Raw genomic sequence first — 17,951 nt, forward strand, 5'->3', positions numbered from 1 at the left:
TCATAGCTAGTTAAAGAAGTAGAAGAATAGCACTAGGAGTCAGTTTTGTTTATAATTGTTGACAATAAACTCAATAAAGTATTCTAGTACGTAGAGTACCATATCATTAATTAGGGTTTACCCTAATAGTATGGAATATGTCATAATATGAGAGAATGTATTTATGGCAACTATACAACTGTAACATCTCTACAGATCTCTGCAGATCTGTAATTGACACTTATAAATATACTATTACAGTTAGGGTTGAGACTATTCAACTCAGCCCCATTCTCTCTAACACACACTCTCTTCCTCCCTCTCTCTTCCTCTCATTTTTATTTGTGTCTGATTCCTTCTTACTTTTACTTTGTAGTATAATGTTGACACATCTAGATAACCAATAACAATAAGGGTTAACAGGTATTATCCCTACTAGATGAGCGATTAGGATTTCCCCACTAGATGGGAAATTAGGGTCTCCCCAAATACACAAAAAAAAAAACACGGTCAACCCAAGCTGACTTTTTTTGTGTACTTAGGGGAGACCCTAATTTCCCCATCTAGTAAGGGGGAAATCCTAATTGGCTCATCTAGTGGGGGGGTAATACTAGTTAACCCTAACAATAATCAATAAGAGAGCTAACTGATAACTAGGAAGCCAAATAAGGATCTTTCCGACTTCACTATGAAGCCAAGACATTAATTTAGTCACTAAGCATGCATTAAACAATGACACACTGCCACCGACTTGGCTCTAAAGTCTAAACATGATCTCAAATATGACAACTCTTAACATAGTGTCAGATTGCATTTGACTAATTTGAGAGAATACAAAATATCATTTCAAAGAAATCACAAAGCAGCTTTGCCTGCAGAAGAACAAAAACAATTGAAACTTAAGATGATGATGATGATGATGTGATAAGAACTTGTTGACTTGTTGTTCCTATTCCCAATGATGAAACATCGTTAAAGGTATTGGTATGGTTCCAGTTCACGAAATCATTAATTATGAATTTATCCTGCCCTAGGCATATTTCTGACTGAGCTAATATATATGGATAAAGCAAGTGTCGACTAGCAAAGTCGGTAAAACCTTTGGGTGATGATACCAGAGGTCTAGGGCTCGAACCCCGCCAGCATCAAAGAGTTACTGATCTCATTTAAAACAGGATAAAGATTTCAGTGTCTAACAAAATGAGACCCAAAGAACCATTCATACAAGTATTAAGTACATATTTTGGTGGGGGCAACTCACCGGCATTGCGCGAAATGCCTTCCCACCAAATCCTCCTCCAACTCTTCTTGTAATCACACGAACATTGTGTTCTGGAACACCTAGGCATCTGGCAATCACGTGGCCTGCAGACTCAGGGCACTGGCTTGAACTGTAAATGACCATGCAATTGTCCTCGTCTGGTATAGCAAGAGCAGTCTGCGCCTCCATATAGAAATAATATTGAGACCCAAGTTTTATCTGAAAACCACCATGACAAAAACACTTTAGTGAACCCAAGTTTGATTTGAAAACCACCATTACAAAAACACTTTAGTGACACATGCGCACACAAACACCCAAAATTCTTGCAATATTAGCTGTCGAAATCCAAAAAATGCTCAAGAACTCCAGATGCAGGGCAACCACACCCCAGTGCATTCTCATGATTAAATAAATTCATCGGAAAATATAACCAACCACCATTACCTCACAGGAATCACACTATCCACTTTCGAAAAAGAACATACCATATCAGTGAATTTTGAGTTGGATTGGTTTTGGGTCTTCTTCAATAAAGTTTGATCCTACTCCATGCTATAAATACAATAAATGATTTGGAGAAACACCCGGCTGAAAGAATCTTATGATCAGCTTCCGCCATTCCTTTTGAAAAATCTCCAACTGGTTGTGCTTTAAGGAAGGGAGGGACCTCAAAGAAGCTGGACCTCTCAACTGCCTCTTCTACTGACAAAATTGGGGGTTCCAGATTTCCAGTGTCATAATCAACAACTGCAAGATTAGCTGCCATGTCTGCATGTTTCTGGGTGTCAGCAACCTACAACAACAAATTGAACAATTATGGTTGTCAAGCACAGACTAGGCATATGAAATGCCCAACCAACTGTTAGCACAGTTCAGATTACCAGTAGCAATATAGCAGTAGGTATGCATGAGAACATTGCAATAAGAGATGGATTACCACAAAACCAACTGGCTGTCCGGCAAACCGAGTAAGATCATCAGCAAACAAAGGTTCAGATCCAAACAGGGATTTAGATCCTACGTTCTCCCCTCCTTCAGGGATGTCTTTATAAGAAATGACTTTTAGAACTCCATCAGGAAGTGATGGAGCCCTAAACCCAATACCCTTCACCCATGCCAAAGGCCTTGTGCTATAAATGAATGCTCCATAAAGACAGTCCTTCGGTGGAGGAATGTCATCCACAAACACAGCTTCCCCTGCATAATATGATAAAGTCAATATCCATCACAATGCTTCGTAAAGTCCTACCTCGAATTATGTTTTTGACTTTTCAAATGTAATTTTCTTGCTTGAGATAACTCTAATACACGGGACCAAAAAAGAAGTCAGAACAAAGATCCCATGCAACACTATCATAACCGAAGAGATGTTGACATTACACAATAGAGACGATTATTTAACTGTGTTTCACATTCATGCTTTCAGGACTGCTCGGTTAAGCTCCAAGTTGTCATTGTTAGGAAGGTCAATCGGCCCATACTCTGTGGTACGAAGGTGGCAAAAGGACATTCGAACAAAATATAAAATAGAATGCGATGCTCAAACGTGTCGTCTGGCAAGCTAATTTATGCTTAGTTTGTATTTCTTGGAGTCCAAAACTTGTATAATGATATGTGCAGTTCTAAAACTAAACTAGAGCATCTTTGATGAGTGATTGTGTGTGTGTGTGTGTGAGAGAGAGAGAGAGAGAGAGAGAGAGAGAGGTTCATAATGAAAGGGTTGCTTTCCCTTTTGGCTCTGATGGGGGTTTATATTGTGTGTTATCATTGTAATTTGTGTTGTAAGGTTGAACTCTCAATTCTATTAAAGTGACACTGAAACCATCGTGCTTGATTGTGGTTTTCTTCCCTTTTTTCCACGTATATCTTGGTCTTGTGTGGATAGTTGCCCATTGTCCTTCTTGTTTTCTACTTTGACATTACTTGCTTGAGATTATGGTGATAAAAGAAAAATAATTCCTTAGGTGGTAACCCAAGAAGAAAAATGAGATATAACTGACATATTATACACCAAATAAGTTAGCAGACCTGAAGCTTGGATCTCTGCTCCAGATTTTTTTGTTGGCTCACCAACTGGATGATACTGCCTGTTGATTTCTACCACCTGTTTTCCAGATAGGAGCAAAGATGAATTTTTTGACTGGCTAACCAGCTTACGTGTATTTTTTCGTTCAGAAGCCTCCAGAGTATCTAAATATCCATCAACGATGCCGTTGGGAATTGCCATATAAGCTTCAAGCAGAGGCCGAAAAAAATCGAAAAGAAAGCCGACAGCCAAGCTTGACCTATAAGCTGGACTTGAAGTGCCCTCGTCTGGAACAATAGTTTCTCTAAGTAAATGAGTAGCCTTAAAAAGAACATCCGCACCAACAGATTTTCCAGTTAAAAATTCTTCAACCTTCTTTGCTCTTATAGCATGTTTTGTCCCATAGGCACCAAAAACCAAACGAACTTTTTCCAAGACGACACCTGTCAGGCGCCTGACCAGTAGTAAACTGAGCCATAAAAAGCAGCGTTGAGGAAGGGCAATGCATTTCCAAGGGGTCGTGGTGCTGCTCGGTAGGTTTCAAACTTAATTTGTGTGTTCTCAGAAGAAAAGCTTTTACTGGCTCCCAACGTGGTATTCCAACATTTAGAAGGATAGTATTAGAGTCACATGTGGATCCTTCCAAGAACTCCTCCAGTGTAAGCTTTGACCTTCTGTGATCTTTCTGTATATCCACCAATGAATCTGCTGCAAGAAGGATAGTAGCAATATCTGAAGGAAACTGTTTTCGTTGGGCCAGGATCAAATTACCACCCAAACTCGCAGTATTACGGATAAATTCAGATCCAACCTTATTCATGTGATCAGCAACCTTATTAAAGACTGAATCTCCAGTCCATTGCACTTTACTTTCTCCTTGTCCCGCCAAAGCCTGTATAGCCTTAGAGATAGTCACAGCAGCTCCAATTTCGATACCTGTGCTATCTTGTTTGATCATGGAAAGCTCGGGAATATTTCTCAAATCAATGTATATGTCATTACGTTGTAGCTCCTTGTAATAGCCTGTACTGGTGTTGCCAACTACCAATTTCACATGTTTCCCATTCTCTGTGTTTATGGAGTCTAATAGGTTCTCAAGATCATCAACACTATCAGGACTATACCAGCAACAATCTTCTGAACCAAAAAGGGTTTTGGATTTTATCTCACTTTTCAAGAAGTCGGGAAAGGTACATATATCTTTTCTATCATAGGAGGGTAATTTACTTAATTTGACATCTATACTATCACCATCTCTCCAAAATGAATTTAGACCAAGATCCTCCATATCAACATCAGCGGCAAAGCTCTTGCAGGCATCTGCAATGGGTCGATACCCAGTGCACCGGCAGAGATGTCCTCCAATAGATTTCTCAGCTTCTGATGTTGTGAGCTTAGAGAAACCAGAAGGAGGATCTTCCCTCTGAGTTTTTTCTGCATTGACAAGAGCAGAAAAGAGAGACATGCACATTCCAGGAGTACAGAAGCCACACTGAGAAGCATGGAAACCAGCAAACCTTTTGTGTATACTGTGGAATCCATCTTTGCTGTTCCCAAGTCCTTCGGTGGTTGTAACTGAACATCCATTTATACTGCAAAGAAGAGTCAAGCATGAACTCACTGTGCAATCCTCAACTTGTTCAAGTACAGGATCGTACTTGGACAAAAGAACGACACAAGCTCCACAACCACCTGCATTCAAAATCAACCTGAAATCATACAATTACAATCTGAATATAAATATCAAAACAGAATTATATCCCAGCTTCAAAGACACCATAGTTTTGCAATAATTGATCTTATCAATGTATTCCCACTCAGCAGAAGTAACAATTCACCAAGTGATAACAAGTAATCTAAAAAAGATAAATTTAAACCAAATACGATAAAGAAAATTTAACTGTATCCAACTGAACTAAAGAAGAATATCAAGATTCAACAGAGCATATTAGTGACTACTTTGTCATCTCAAGCTATAAAAAGGATACCCTTTAATGAGTGGGAATATATATACCTTCTCCACAGCTGAGTTTAGTTCCTTTAAAACGAGTCTGAGTACGTAGGTATTCAAGCAGAGTAGTTGAAGGGTCAATCTTATCAACTTCAAATCTCTCACCATTAATCGCGAAAACCAGCTTGCTTTTTATCTCCATCTTCTTCTCTTTCTCCATTTTTTTTTTATTAAGTGATAATGATATTTAACTATTAATACTAACTCCATAATAAAAAATTATTATTATTATAATTCTTTCTTATAATTCTTGAAAAGGACAGTGAAAGCAACGATTTGAATTTTTATTTTAAAAAACAGATTCTACTCCAGTACTCCAGTTTGCTTAGATTTTGGTTGGTAACTTTTGGTATTTAAAGTTTCCTGTCTTTTTGTGGATGTGTGGGTGCCACTAAGAAAGGAGAGGTTTGACTTAAACACAGACTAAAAGAGTGAGTGTTTGAAACATGGTCCCCACAGTCTGGATCGCTATCACTAAGTCAATAATTGCAGCCTCCTGACAAATGTAGTGCATGATGAATTGATGATATAGAACATAGAATTTATGGTTATTATCTAATAGTTTTTAGTACTTCTAAATTTATTAAAATTAAATTATTTTCGTTTTTATTATTTAAGTACAATTTAAAAATGCATAGAAATTTAGTTTACGAATTTTAGTAATCTTAAAAAATTAGTATTATGAAATAGATAGATGATAATATAGAACATAGAGCTTATGTTTATTGTCTAATTGTTTTTAGTAAATTCAAATTTAATAAAATCAAATTATTTTCGCTTTTATTATTTAAGTACAATTTTAAAATGTATAGAAATTTAGTTTACGAATTTTAGTAATTTTAAAAGATTAGTATTATGGAATAGATAGGTTAGGAAGTGTTTTAAAAGGTTTCTAAGATGATTTGAATAAATTATTTATAGTTTATACAAAGAGATTTATGGTCGAAAATTGTAATCAACTCTTCAATATTATCAATAAATTAATTTTTGTTACAATCATTTTCTTTATGTTCTATTGGACTTTTAATATCGCTTACGTCACGTATAAAGTGCAGTTCATGTTTGAATATTCGTAACATAATATCTAAAATTTATTGTGAATATTCGTAACATAATATCTAAAATTTATTGCATTGATTGATATATATCATTTGTTTTCACACTCATGAATCGATGTAACCAAGAAAAAACACCTCTTTTGATAGATAATTGTAAGTTTTGTTGTTGTTTACCAAACAAAACAAAAGTATTAATTGCTATAAATTTAGAATTGTTATCATTTATTTTACAAGTGAGAATAAATCTTGTTGGCATGGTTATGTGACACAAACGTGAGAATTGTCTTTTATTTTACGAATGAGAATAGTCTTGAGATCTACTATCACCTCTCTCTATATTAAAGCAGAGTCCAGCTGAGGTGGCAATCACAATCCTAGGTGGCAATTTCTTATAACAGAGCTCTCCCACATAGACTCATCTCTCCACTAAAACTCTGTAGACTTTTCCTACGTAGACTCATCTCTCCACTACAACTCTGTAGAGTTTTCAGAAGACAATAGAGTTTTCACGAGACAATAGCGAACTCAATTCATAGATAACATCGCAATCTATTAAATATATTAGAACAAATTCTATTAGCAATCGAATTGTGTCGGTCATCTTCTATATATTAACAATAATTTTTCCTACTCATCATCCTGCTCATCTTCTGCTCATCTTTATCTTCAACGTTCTTCCTGCTGATTCATTGAAAGGTTCACTTCTTTTTCTTTTTTTCTCTTTTCCTCATTATCTATTTATTCTATACAGTAACACTAAGCATCTTAGCAAAAAAAAAAAAAAAAATCAATGTCTATCCTTAAACACCAAATTGCAATCACCAGAATCACCAGAAAGAATCATAGTTATGAACTGAATATGAAAATCCAGAGTCTGTAGTTATCAGAACATGCTCTTTGACATTGAATGGTCCTGGATTCTTAGTGAATTCCCATCGAGTTCCCTTGAATATATTGTCTATGCACTCTTCTTCTAAAAGGATTTTCTCCATGACAAGTTCATCGTTACTATTGTGAGCATCTTTAAGCTCTGTAGCTAAACGTTCTATTTCTTTAAACTCTACTTATGGTCATTAGGATTTTCTTCAAATGTTCGTACAAAATAAATGGGATACAACAGCAATAGATAGAATAACTTACCTAGACTCTCTGTAAGTCAGTAGAATACAACAGCAATAGATAGAATAACTTCAACCCACACCAAGTTAAACACCTATTTTTGTTTTATTTCTGGACTACTTATCAACTTTATCAGAACTATCGGCTCTAGACCCAACACTACAATAAAAAGCTACAATATACAGACGCACACCCAGAGAAGGAAGAAATACACGGTCAAAGCAGATAAAGCAAACGTCATACTTCATCGAACTACAAATAAATCCGTTTTCGAAGTTTAGTCACCCATTAACCATCTGCCCGGCTCCGATTTCTTTGTCACCCATGAACCATCGCATACGGATGCATAACATGAATCGAATCTATAAGAGGATAGTTAAGTTCTTTACACTGGCGTAAAACTGCAAATTGCAATGTGTATTTTTAAGGTTCTTATTGTTGTGTTTAGGAAACAGAATAAAAAAATCATAGCTGAGAACTGAGATGAATGCGAAATAGATCAAAATCTTGGCAGCGCCTAGCTAGCTTCGAATTTTCCTTTCTTCTTTTCGAAAATTTGTCTCTCCTTGATGTTTTTGTTCTTTATAGTCTCTTCAGACTTTCCTTTGGTACACCTAACTACCCAAGACCTACTGCAAAAAGCGTTTCTGACAAGAATGTTGATGAAACCCCAAAATTCATAATCGTAATAAAGATTGCATACAATTAACAAGATCATATGAACCGAAAAGAAGCCGATTAGACTTAATTGGTTACACTTAATTCCACTAAAGTAAGATGAGCTGGCTGTGCTAAAAACAATCGGATATTATCATTTTTAGAGGGGAAATAAGACAAGCAGTTTGTTATGCTAATGGTCCAGAGTCCAGACTGTTTTTTCTTTTTCTTTTTTTGGTGCCTACCATGGATTCTTTGAAGCATTCCAGGGTATCCAAAAACAAAAGGATACATAAGATAAACCATGTAAATGGCGAATCAAATGGAGAACAGGTCATGCGTGAAGTTGACGAGGTCAAACAATATCAAGACTGTCATTATCTATCAGGACATGAGGCAGCTTGGAGAATTCTCGGTTTTCACATTCAATATCGAAACCCGGCAGTCGAACGTCTTTCATTCCACTTGGAAAACCAACAGCCTACCATATACCATATACCAGGACAGTGATTATATACATGATGTGGCAAATAGGAGTGGAGTGCACGACACTCAGTTCACCGAGTGGATGAAGACGAATGCGGAGAACGAAGATGCAAGGCAATTGACATATGCTGAATTTCCTACAAAATGGGTATGGGATGCAAACAATGACAAGAAATGGACAAGAAGGAAATCAGGAAGAACTATAGGCAGGATATACTATACCCCACCGACAACAGGTGAACAGTTTTATCTTCGTCTATTTCTTAACACGGTGAAGGGTCCAAGGAACTTTAAAGAGATAAGAACAGTAAATGGAAAAGTGCATCGGACCTACAAGTCAGCGTGCCTTGCACTAGGACTGTTGGAAGACGATGGTGAATGGCATGAAGCAATCAAAGAAGCAACAATTTCAGCATTACCAAAAACATTGAGACAAATGTTCGTCACTCTTTTGATGTACTGCGAGATAATCGATCCTTTAGAACTATGGAACAAAAATTGGAAATTATTTTCTGATGACATTCTCTTCGACGAAAGAAACAGACTCAAAAACGATGAACTAACACTCACTGATGAGGAAATTCAAAATCGTGCACTCTATAAGATTGAGAGATTATTAAACAAGTACAATAAAAAAACTCAAAGACTTTTTAGAAAAACTAATTCCCGACATGTCGAAAGAGTCTGATGTTGGTAAAGGTAACAAATTGTGCAAGGTAAGCGTCCCATATAAGCTTCCACTGCATCTGAGGAATCAAATAACCACAACGCTAAATAAAACGTATATTTTCGGACTACTAATATCAATATTAGTGGAGGTGGCTTTAAGTTTACACCAGATCTCGCACTAACAGTAAAAGAACATCTCCAGCACAAAAAACTTAAAGCGTGTTCTTTCTTCAACAATTTGCAATATCCAGCACCTTTCAGATTCAAGTGTCAACATACTTGCTGATTAGCCCCCAAGAGATCATAGTGAGTTCCTCATTTCAATAAAAGCCGACAAAATCAGTTGGTCGTCTTATGAGGTTTCCAAATTGTTGAATGCCAATGCCATCGGCGCTTCCAATTATCATAAAGTTTTGACACCTACGCAGTGGATTTTTCACTTGATTTTGCACAAATACGACATTGTTGGCTATATTATTAAATGATTGACATAGCATATATGCTAGATATTGCGCCTTTGTGCATGATATAACGAAAATAAATAAATATATATATTAGAGCAAAAGTAGAAGTGAAACATGTTTAAAACAACATATGACTAAGAGCTTACTTAACCAAATTGCGACAAACATAAACGTGACAGACTTGTTTAATTAGGTGTAACCAATTCAAGTTGGATCAAGGTATTGATAGTGTTATACATATAAGTTATATGCACCCAAAAACAAAATAAACAGGGAATATGTTGGAGGTTCTAGAGTTCAGTCTAGGGACTTAAGCATGCTACAATCATGTATTTACTGTCATGTTTCAAGGAAAAGAAAAAAGCTACGCTGGAAAGTATGTTACAACACACCTAACCACTTAAATACACGTAACAGCATGCAATGCCTTTTGCTCCTGGTAATCATAGGTTGCTCAATCACATCCAAATAAAATATCTAATCATTCAATGAGACAAAAACAAATATATATATATATATATATCGGCCGGCTACGTTGACATACTATTCTAACATATTATCTTGACATACCCAGCCGACGACCCTCCGATCAAACAAAATCGAATAGCCAGATCTACTTCTAGAAAACCAAACAAATAATTAAAAAAAAAATAAGAGCAAAAATGACATTTTATTTCGCAAAAGGAAAAGCTTTATTCTTCTTCATAGCTTTTACGCTTTTACACACAAAAAAAATACCAAAGAGAAGAACTTTTGAGTGTTTGCTTCGATTGCTTGCTATTTGTTATCCTGAAGAAGAAGTTCTAACAAAGGGGCCGGTCTCACTCCCTATCGTAGAACTCCATTTGTGACCTCCCTCCTCTCTCCTCCCTCTCGTTCTATTTATAATCCCTCATCTCTCTCTTAGGCCATCCACCGTCCCTCCATCTCTCGGTCCATTTGGAGGGTTCCCCGCACGAACCCTAGGGTTTTCCCCGTGCTCTGCTGGCACGCGGTGTCCGGATGGTACAATTCCGGTCGACTATCCCTTCAAGTCGCGGCTACATCGCCGGGCCTTCGGTTCTCAGCCTTCATACTTGACTCCTATGTCCTCGGCCCTAATAGAATGCTTCTCACCCCATTGCATGTCCTCTTTCTGGATCCATCACCCGCCGGACCGTCGGCCATCATAAATTGGGTCGCTACAATGCCCCCTCTCGAGTCCGCGAACCTCTTGAATGTTCGTGGGCTCGAGAACTCATTTTGCCTGCTTTTTCTCTTGGCTTCTGTTTCACGCTTTCTTATCATTGGCACACGTGTCCCATGCGTGCTTGGTTCGGATCACCTCGTTTCCCGCTCCTCCATGTGTCACGCATCCTCTGGTTCAACTGACGGCTCTTGGTTTCCGCTCCCCTTCTTTTACCCTTTTACCCCCTTCACACTTCAACTTCCACTCGCTCCCTCTCTCCTTCTCACTTATTCCTCACTCTTCTTCTTCTTTCTCACCAGACACCATTTTTGAACTTCCTACTTTCTTCCTACACTACTCTCTCTCCTCTTTACATTCAACCCTTTCCCCTTTCTAGTTTTCTTCTCACCCTTCCTCTCTATATACCTTGCTTGCTCAAGTGCTTGCTCTTACTGTTGGGTTGACGCATCAGGTTGGTAATCTTTCCTCTTCTCTTTTGCATTTCTTTTCATGAACTGTTCATCTTCCTTAGCTCTCTCTCCATGTCGGATTCCCAATCAGAGGGTTCGACTTCCTCGCGGTCATATGCGGAGGCGTCTTCTCCTCCGTCTGATCCCACAGCGGCCCCCTCCACCACTGGGCGGCCTTTCAAACTTCCGCCGCCTCCCCCACGCTCCCGTCGACCTAACCTAGAAACGATTAGGGTTGGCTATGGTATACCTGACGACATCCTCCTTGAGCACGTGCCTGATGTGACTCACTTCCCCCATTTGGTTCCCCCCAGACCTGGATGTCTCATGGCCACGGTTGGTCAAATTGTCTCTGGCTTGCGGCTACCACTATCTCTACTAGATGACAAAGTATGTAACCACTTCAACATTCCCCCCTGCCAGGGTATAGGCAATTTTTGGCGTATCATGTATGCCGCAAACCATTACAACCTCCACCAGGAGCCTCGAATAGTCCTCCGCGACATAATTTCTCACTACTATATACACAAAAGCACCAAAGACGTGAGCGTTGGATATCACTCCTACGGTCCGTCCCTGAAGAAATCTTCGATCCTCAAACTCACCACCTCGGACAAAACTTGGCACCATTACCCCTCAGACGTCTCCGGTAATTTCTTGTCTCGGATGTTCCATCCGAAGTGACTCTCAATCATCTCACCTTCACGCCTTCGCGGTGAGTTCGATTTATTTACATCTCTTTCTTATATCGACAGGCGGTGGACTCACTCCTTATCTTTATTTCTCTATTATGCAGGTTGGAGGACCGATTTCGAAATCTCGCTTTTATTAACCGGTGTGAAGTCCGCGGTCTTTGAACAAATCCAAGAACTGGCTCTTTCTCTTTGAAGTTCTCGCAAGATAGATCCCTCCCACGGAACCCCCTTATTGACAGACCCCACTTTGCATACTTTGGGTAAATACTCTGCTCCATTCTATTGTCCACCGCCCCCCAAAGAATGAAAGCCTTGGCCTTCACCTCCTCCACCATCCGCGTCCCATCCTCCCAAGAGTAAGCCTCGCAGTCGCGGCTTCACTCACAAAACCACCAAGTCTCAGGCCAAGGCTCGTGCTCTAGCGGAGATAGTCAGAAAATCCACTGCCCACTTTCCTTCTCAGTCCTACTGATATACACCCTCTTCCTTCCGCTCCCTCGCTGACTGAGAAGATCAATATATTCCTCCAACTTCCCCTCCTGTCGACTCCCCGCCTTCCCCCATGGATGTATCAAAGATTAAGTTATTCGACAGTGACTCTGACGATGAAGTAACTGAAGTCCCCAACTCTCAAGCTGTCCCGGCCTCAGCTGCCCCCCCCCCCCACGTCCACGGATCTCTCGTCTGAAGAGCCCTCACACAAGCGCAACAGATCCTCTCCTCCCGTAAGACTTTCTGCAGCTCCTCACCCCTCTTCCCAGATGCAGCGCCCTGGTAAGGAAACTGCTCGATCTCTCCCCGGGTCCGCGGCTCTGGAAATTTTCTGCCCCACCTTCAAGGTGTGCGGTCGTTCTGTCAACGTGGAGGACTCTGCTCTAGAAAACCCTGCTGTGGCCTCAACCATGTTCTATGGTTCCCATCTCCCCCGCGACCTGGCTTATGCAGATACTGGGACCTTTGAACAGCATCGCACCTCCCTCTATGCCGACTGGGAGAAGGTATGTCCCTCTTTCCACACCTTCCACTGTTTGCTTTATCCATTGTTCTGACTGCTTCTTCGTTGATAGGTGAGCTTGGACATGTCCTACATGATCCGTGACCTCTTCTCTTCCCTGGGTACTGTGGAATCTTTAGAGAAGGAGGTCGGCAGTCCCAATGGACTAAGGGCCACCTGTGCATGCCTTCAAGCTGATCTGGCAGCCGCGAACATGGCCAAACTTCGAGATGAAGATGAATTAAGGACTGGCGAAGCTTCCCACCAGGACTTTATGAACGGAGTGAATGACCGCTTGAGCAAGCAGCGGGAAGCCCTTGTCCTCCAACACACCGAGAATACTGCCGCTCTCCTTCTGCAACACACTCAAGACATGGAGCAGCTGCGGATAAGCTTCAAAGCTCAAGCCGACAAGCGTGTGGCCAAGAAGCTTGCTGACAAACATGCACGTTTAATCAAAGAAGGCCGACTCCTCCCAGAAAAACCTCCCTCTCCCATGTCAGAAGATCCAGTTGTCACTGTCCCAATTGCCGAGGACCAGACTATTTCTGATTCAGTTGATGTTGCCACTCTTGATCTACTGCCCGAAGACCCTGTTTGTGAGGCCACCTCCCCGGGCCATGCCTCGAGTGCTCTCGACCATGCACCCCTCGCTGAAGACTTGTTGCCGAACTTAGATTAGTCCCCATGTTGGCTATCTGTCATTTTACTAGCTGTCTTGTAACTAACTTTTCCGACTAAGTGTGCCATTGTTATTATTTTTTCTTTTCTTTTTTTACTTGTGTGTTTGTTTGGTTAGGAACTGTTTCACTCCCCCACATTGTATGTATGATCCCTTGGCTTTAGTTATTGTTTTTCCTGAAATACTCCTATTCATCCCTTTCCGTCTCTACTCTCTCTCCCTTTCTCAGTCTATACACTGGGGCCTTCTCTCTTCTTGCCCCCATGTGTGACCCAAGCCTCTCACTCGTGAATATCTCATTTCACTTCGCAGGCACTCATAGACTACGAGGTCCATCGGGGTAGCTCAACCTGCCATGGACATGATTTGAGTAGTTTGTCCGTGGAGGGTTCATCCCCACCGCGGCCTCTCTTTTGGAGTGGCTTCGCTAACCGCTAGGCTTCTCTTTTTGCCCCCGGGTGCAGCGTATGCCTTTCTTCCGCGGATGGCTCTCCCGAATCCGCGGCTTTAATTTGAGGTGGACCTCTCGTACTTGGCCATCTCTTTCCCTCAAACCGTGTTTAGCCTGACTGTTACATTTATGCGTAAGGGCGAAATTTACTCCCCAAAAGTGCCATTGTATTATATATTTACAAACAGCTCTAGTGTGTCGTTCTGGACTTTCATTACATTCAAGCATAGAATTTTTTTAACATTCTCACATTCCATGGCTTTTCTAGCACTTTTCCCTCCGCTGTTCGCAGCTTGTAAGTACCAGCTCCTCCTATGTCGACCACTATATAGGGCCCCTCCCAGTTCGGTTCCAGCTTTTTGTCATTCTCTCTCTTGGTACTGTGTGTCACTTGTCGCAGCACGACATCCCCTACTCTGAACTATCGTGGCTTTACTATCTTGTTATAACGTCTCTGAAGACCGCGGTGATATTCCTCTAGTCTGATTCGCGCCGCGTCTCTTCTCTCTTCTGCTAAAGTCATATCCACTGCCAGTATGCTCTCATTTAGTCCTGTTTCCACCGCTCTTGTCCGCGTTGTGGCTGCCATCATTTCCGAGGGAATCATGGCCTCGGTTGACGTTCGAGGCGTTGTCCTGTATGCCCAGAGAACATGACTCAGTTCATCTGCCCACACACCTTTCTTATCCTCTAGCTTCCTTTTAAGATTGTTCATAATGGTCTTGTTAGAAGATTCCGCCTGCCCGTTGCCTTTTGGATTGTACGGAGCTGAGAACCCCTGCTTCACCTTGTATGCTTATAAGAATGCCTGCACTTTGGATCCGGTGAACTGGGCTCCATTGTCCACTATGATAATATATGGCAACCTAAATCTACAAATGATATTCTCCTACAAGAACTTGATCACTTGAGCTTCCTTGACCTGTTGCAGGGACACTGCCTCAATCCACTTGGTGAAATAATCTGTGGCCACCAACATAAATCTCCTTTTGTCGATAGCCATGGGCAGCGGACCCACTATATCCATTGCCCACATTGCGAAAGGCCACAGACTAGACACACTATGTAGTGATTTCGCTGGCGCAAAGATCATCTGAGCAGATTTCTGACATTTTTCACATCGCTTAGCATAGTTCACGGCATCCCTCTTCATGTGTGGCCAAAAGTAGCCCTGCGTTATCAATCTGTGCACCGTTGTTCTGCCCGCTGAGTGACTTCCACAGTCTCCCCCATGTAATTCCGCCAGCACCTCTAGGGCTAACTTCAGCCCGAGACACTTCAGCAAAGGCCCGTTAAAATTCTTTCGATACAGCTCCCCTTCTATTAGTACGTATCTCTGAGAAGTCTGCTCTAATATCTTTTTCTCCTTTTTATCTTTCACCACGTCCCCAGACAAAAAACTCTTGATGGGCTTAATCCAACCCCCCTCTTCCTCCTTCACCGACATATCAGCATTTCTTCCTCTTCCACTTCCTCTGTACTAGGTTTCTCCAATCACTTTACCTTTATCACTCTCTCTTCAAACTCAGGAATTGCGGCAGCCACATATGCTAGGGCATCGGCATGTCTGTTCTCGCCGCGACCTAAATGCATGAACTTGATCTTTGCAAACCTGGCGGCCCTCTTTTGCAGCACTTTCAAATATTTTACCATCCGCGGGCATCGCGTGGCAAACCCCCCGTTTGCCTGGCACACTACCAAATTCGAGTCCGAATACACTGTCATTTCTTTTACCCTCACATCCTCTGCCATTCTCATGCCCACTATTACCGCCTCATACTCTGCTTCATTATTGGATGCCGCGAACCCTAACTTCATGGTTAACTCCATTCTCGTTGTTCTCGGCGTGACTAACACCACTCTATCCCATCGCAAGTTGCGTGGTCTGACACGTCGGGCGAACACTCTCCACCCATTTCTTCGATCCTGTGGGTCCAACCAGTCCCCTGTTCAATGATCTTTTCCGCCCATCATCATCTCTTCTCCCCTGTGGGATCCTCCGTGGAAACTCGCTAAGAATTACGCCACTGGCGCCTTCTCCGCCATTGTTCGATATGATATTGTATCTCGTGAAGAACTCAACATTCGCCCATTTCAAAGATCCTCCCGGACTTTTTTCGCTTTCAATGCTTGCTTTAAAGGCAGATTTGTCACCACCACTACAGAGTGTGCTTCAAAGTATGGTTTCAACTTGGCAGAGAACACCAATGCCAAGAAATATTTTTCGACTCGCTATACCGGGTCTCGCATCCAAAGAATGTTTTACTTTGGAAGTACAATCACTTTTCTAACTTACCCACAATTCTAACTAGTAATCGAAGCTAATGGCATACCCGTGACCCTAAATACAAGTGTTGATTTTTTCCCTCGTCCGGCCATGGACAGCAGAGGAGCCTTACCTAGATAACTCTTCAACTCCTGGAATGCCTCATCGCATTCTGCGGTCCATTTGAAATCCAGAGTGTTTCTCAGCAACCGATACAACGGCCTACACTTATTCGATGACTTTGAGATGAACCTATTCAAAGCCGCGACCCTTCCTGCAAGTCTCTGCACCTCTTTGACGTCTTGAGGCGACGACATCTCCACTAGGGCTCTTATTTACTCGGGATTGGCCTCTATTCCCCGGTAAGTAACTATGTATCCCAGAAACTTTCCTGTAGTAATGCCGAACGTACACTTCTCTGGGTTAAGCTTTAAATTGTACGACCGCAGTATATTGAACGTCTCTTTCAAACCCTCTAAATGCTCTTCCTCCGACATGCTCTTCTCCACCATGTCATCTATGTAAATCTCAATCCCCTTCGGATCTTGCTTTCAAACATTTTCTCCCCTAGCCGCTGAAATGTGGCCCCGGCGTTCTTCAATCCAAATGGCATTCTCGTATAACAATATGTACCTCCTTCCACCACGAAGGCTGTCTTCTCCTGATTTGGCCCATACATAGCAACCTAGTTATATCCCATTGATGCGTCCATGAAGGAAAACACTTTAAACCCTGCAGTTCTATCCACCAGCTCGTCTACTCTCGGCATGGGGTAGCTGTCCTTGGGACATTCTGAATTCACGTCAGTGAAGTTGACGCACATACGTACCTTGCCATTCTTCTTAGGCACCGCGACTACATTTGACAACCAGTCGGTAAACGACACCTCTCGTATTATACCTGCCCCCTTTAACCTCGCGACCTCCTCGCGAATTCCTTCGGGTGCCGGTCTAATTCCTCGTGATCTTCTCGTCTTATCGGCTTGGCGTCTTCCCTCATATGTAACCTATGACATGCAGTGCGGGTCTAATCCGGTGACCTCCTCAATCGCCCACGCAAACACATCTTTATCAAGTGACAAAAAATTGTACTAACTTAACCTTCCATTCCTCGACAAACTAGACCCCACCGATGTGAACTTCTCCTCGTCGCCTTCCCCAAATTCACTACCCTCTATCTCATCCAAGGTCTTTGGTCCTCGTTAACTCCGCCCACCCCCCCGACGGTTGTAATCAGAATTGCTATGCCCGCCTTCTTCCCCGAACGCGAAAGTCTCTTCCTCGATCCGCGGATCAATCTCTTCACCTGTACTCGCGGTGCTTTTAGCCGACACCGATCCCTCATGGACCTCTTATATATACCCCGGTAGGGGTAGGGAATCGAATCACTTGGTAGTAGGTAGAGGGAACTGCTTTCATCTTGTGAATCCACCTCCTTCCCAGGATGGCATTGTATTGCGAGTCGGCATCCACCACCTTGAATCTCGAGAACA

General features: G+C 41.6%; 1 protein-coding gene across 1 annotated transcript; it reads right to left on the bottom strand.

Moving 5' to 3' along the window:
* Nucleotides 1-797: 797 nt before the first annotated feature.
* Nucleotides 798-5,467, bottom strand: LOC147486056 (indole-3-acetaldehyde oxidase-like). The gene is given in 8 exon segments (XM_086573634.1): nt 798-851; nt 1,241-1,459; nt 1,806-2,036; nt 2,181-2,440; nt 3,272-3,716; nt 3,719-3,840; nt 3,843-4,961; nt 5,284-5,467. Coding segments are annotated over 8 exon segments (2,607 nt in total). The 5' UTR covers nt 5,441-5,467.
* Nucleotides 5,468-17,951: the final 12,484 nt, after the last annotated feature.

The sequence above is a fragment of the Coptis chinensis genome, chromosome 7 (assembly GCF_015680905.1).
Source record: "Coptis chinensis isolate HL-2020 chromosome 7, ASM1568090v1, whole genome shotgun sequence".
In the NCBI taxonomy this organism is placed as follows: Eukaryota; Viridiplantae; Streptophyta; class Magnoliopsida; order Ranunculales; family Ranunculaceae; genus Coptis; species Coptis chinensis.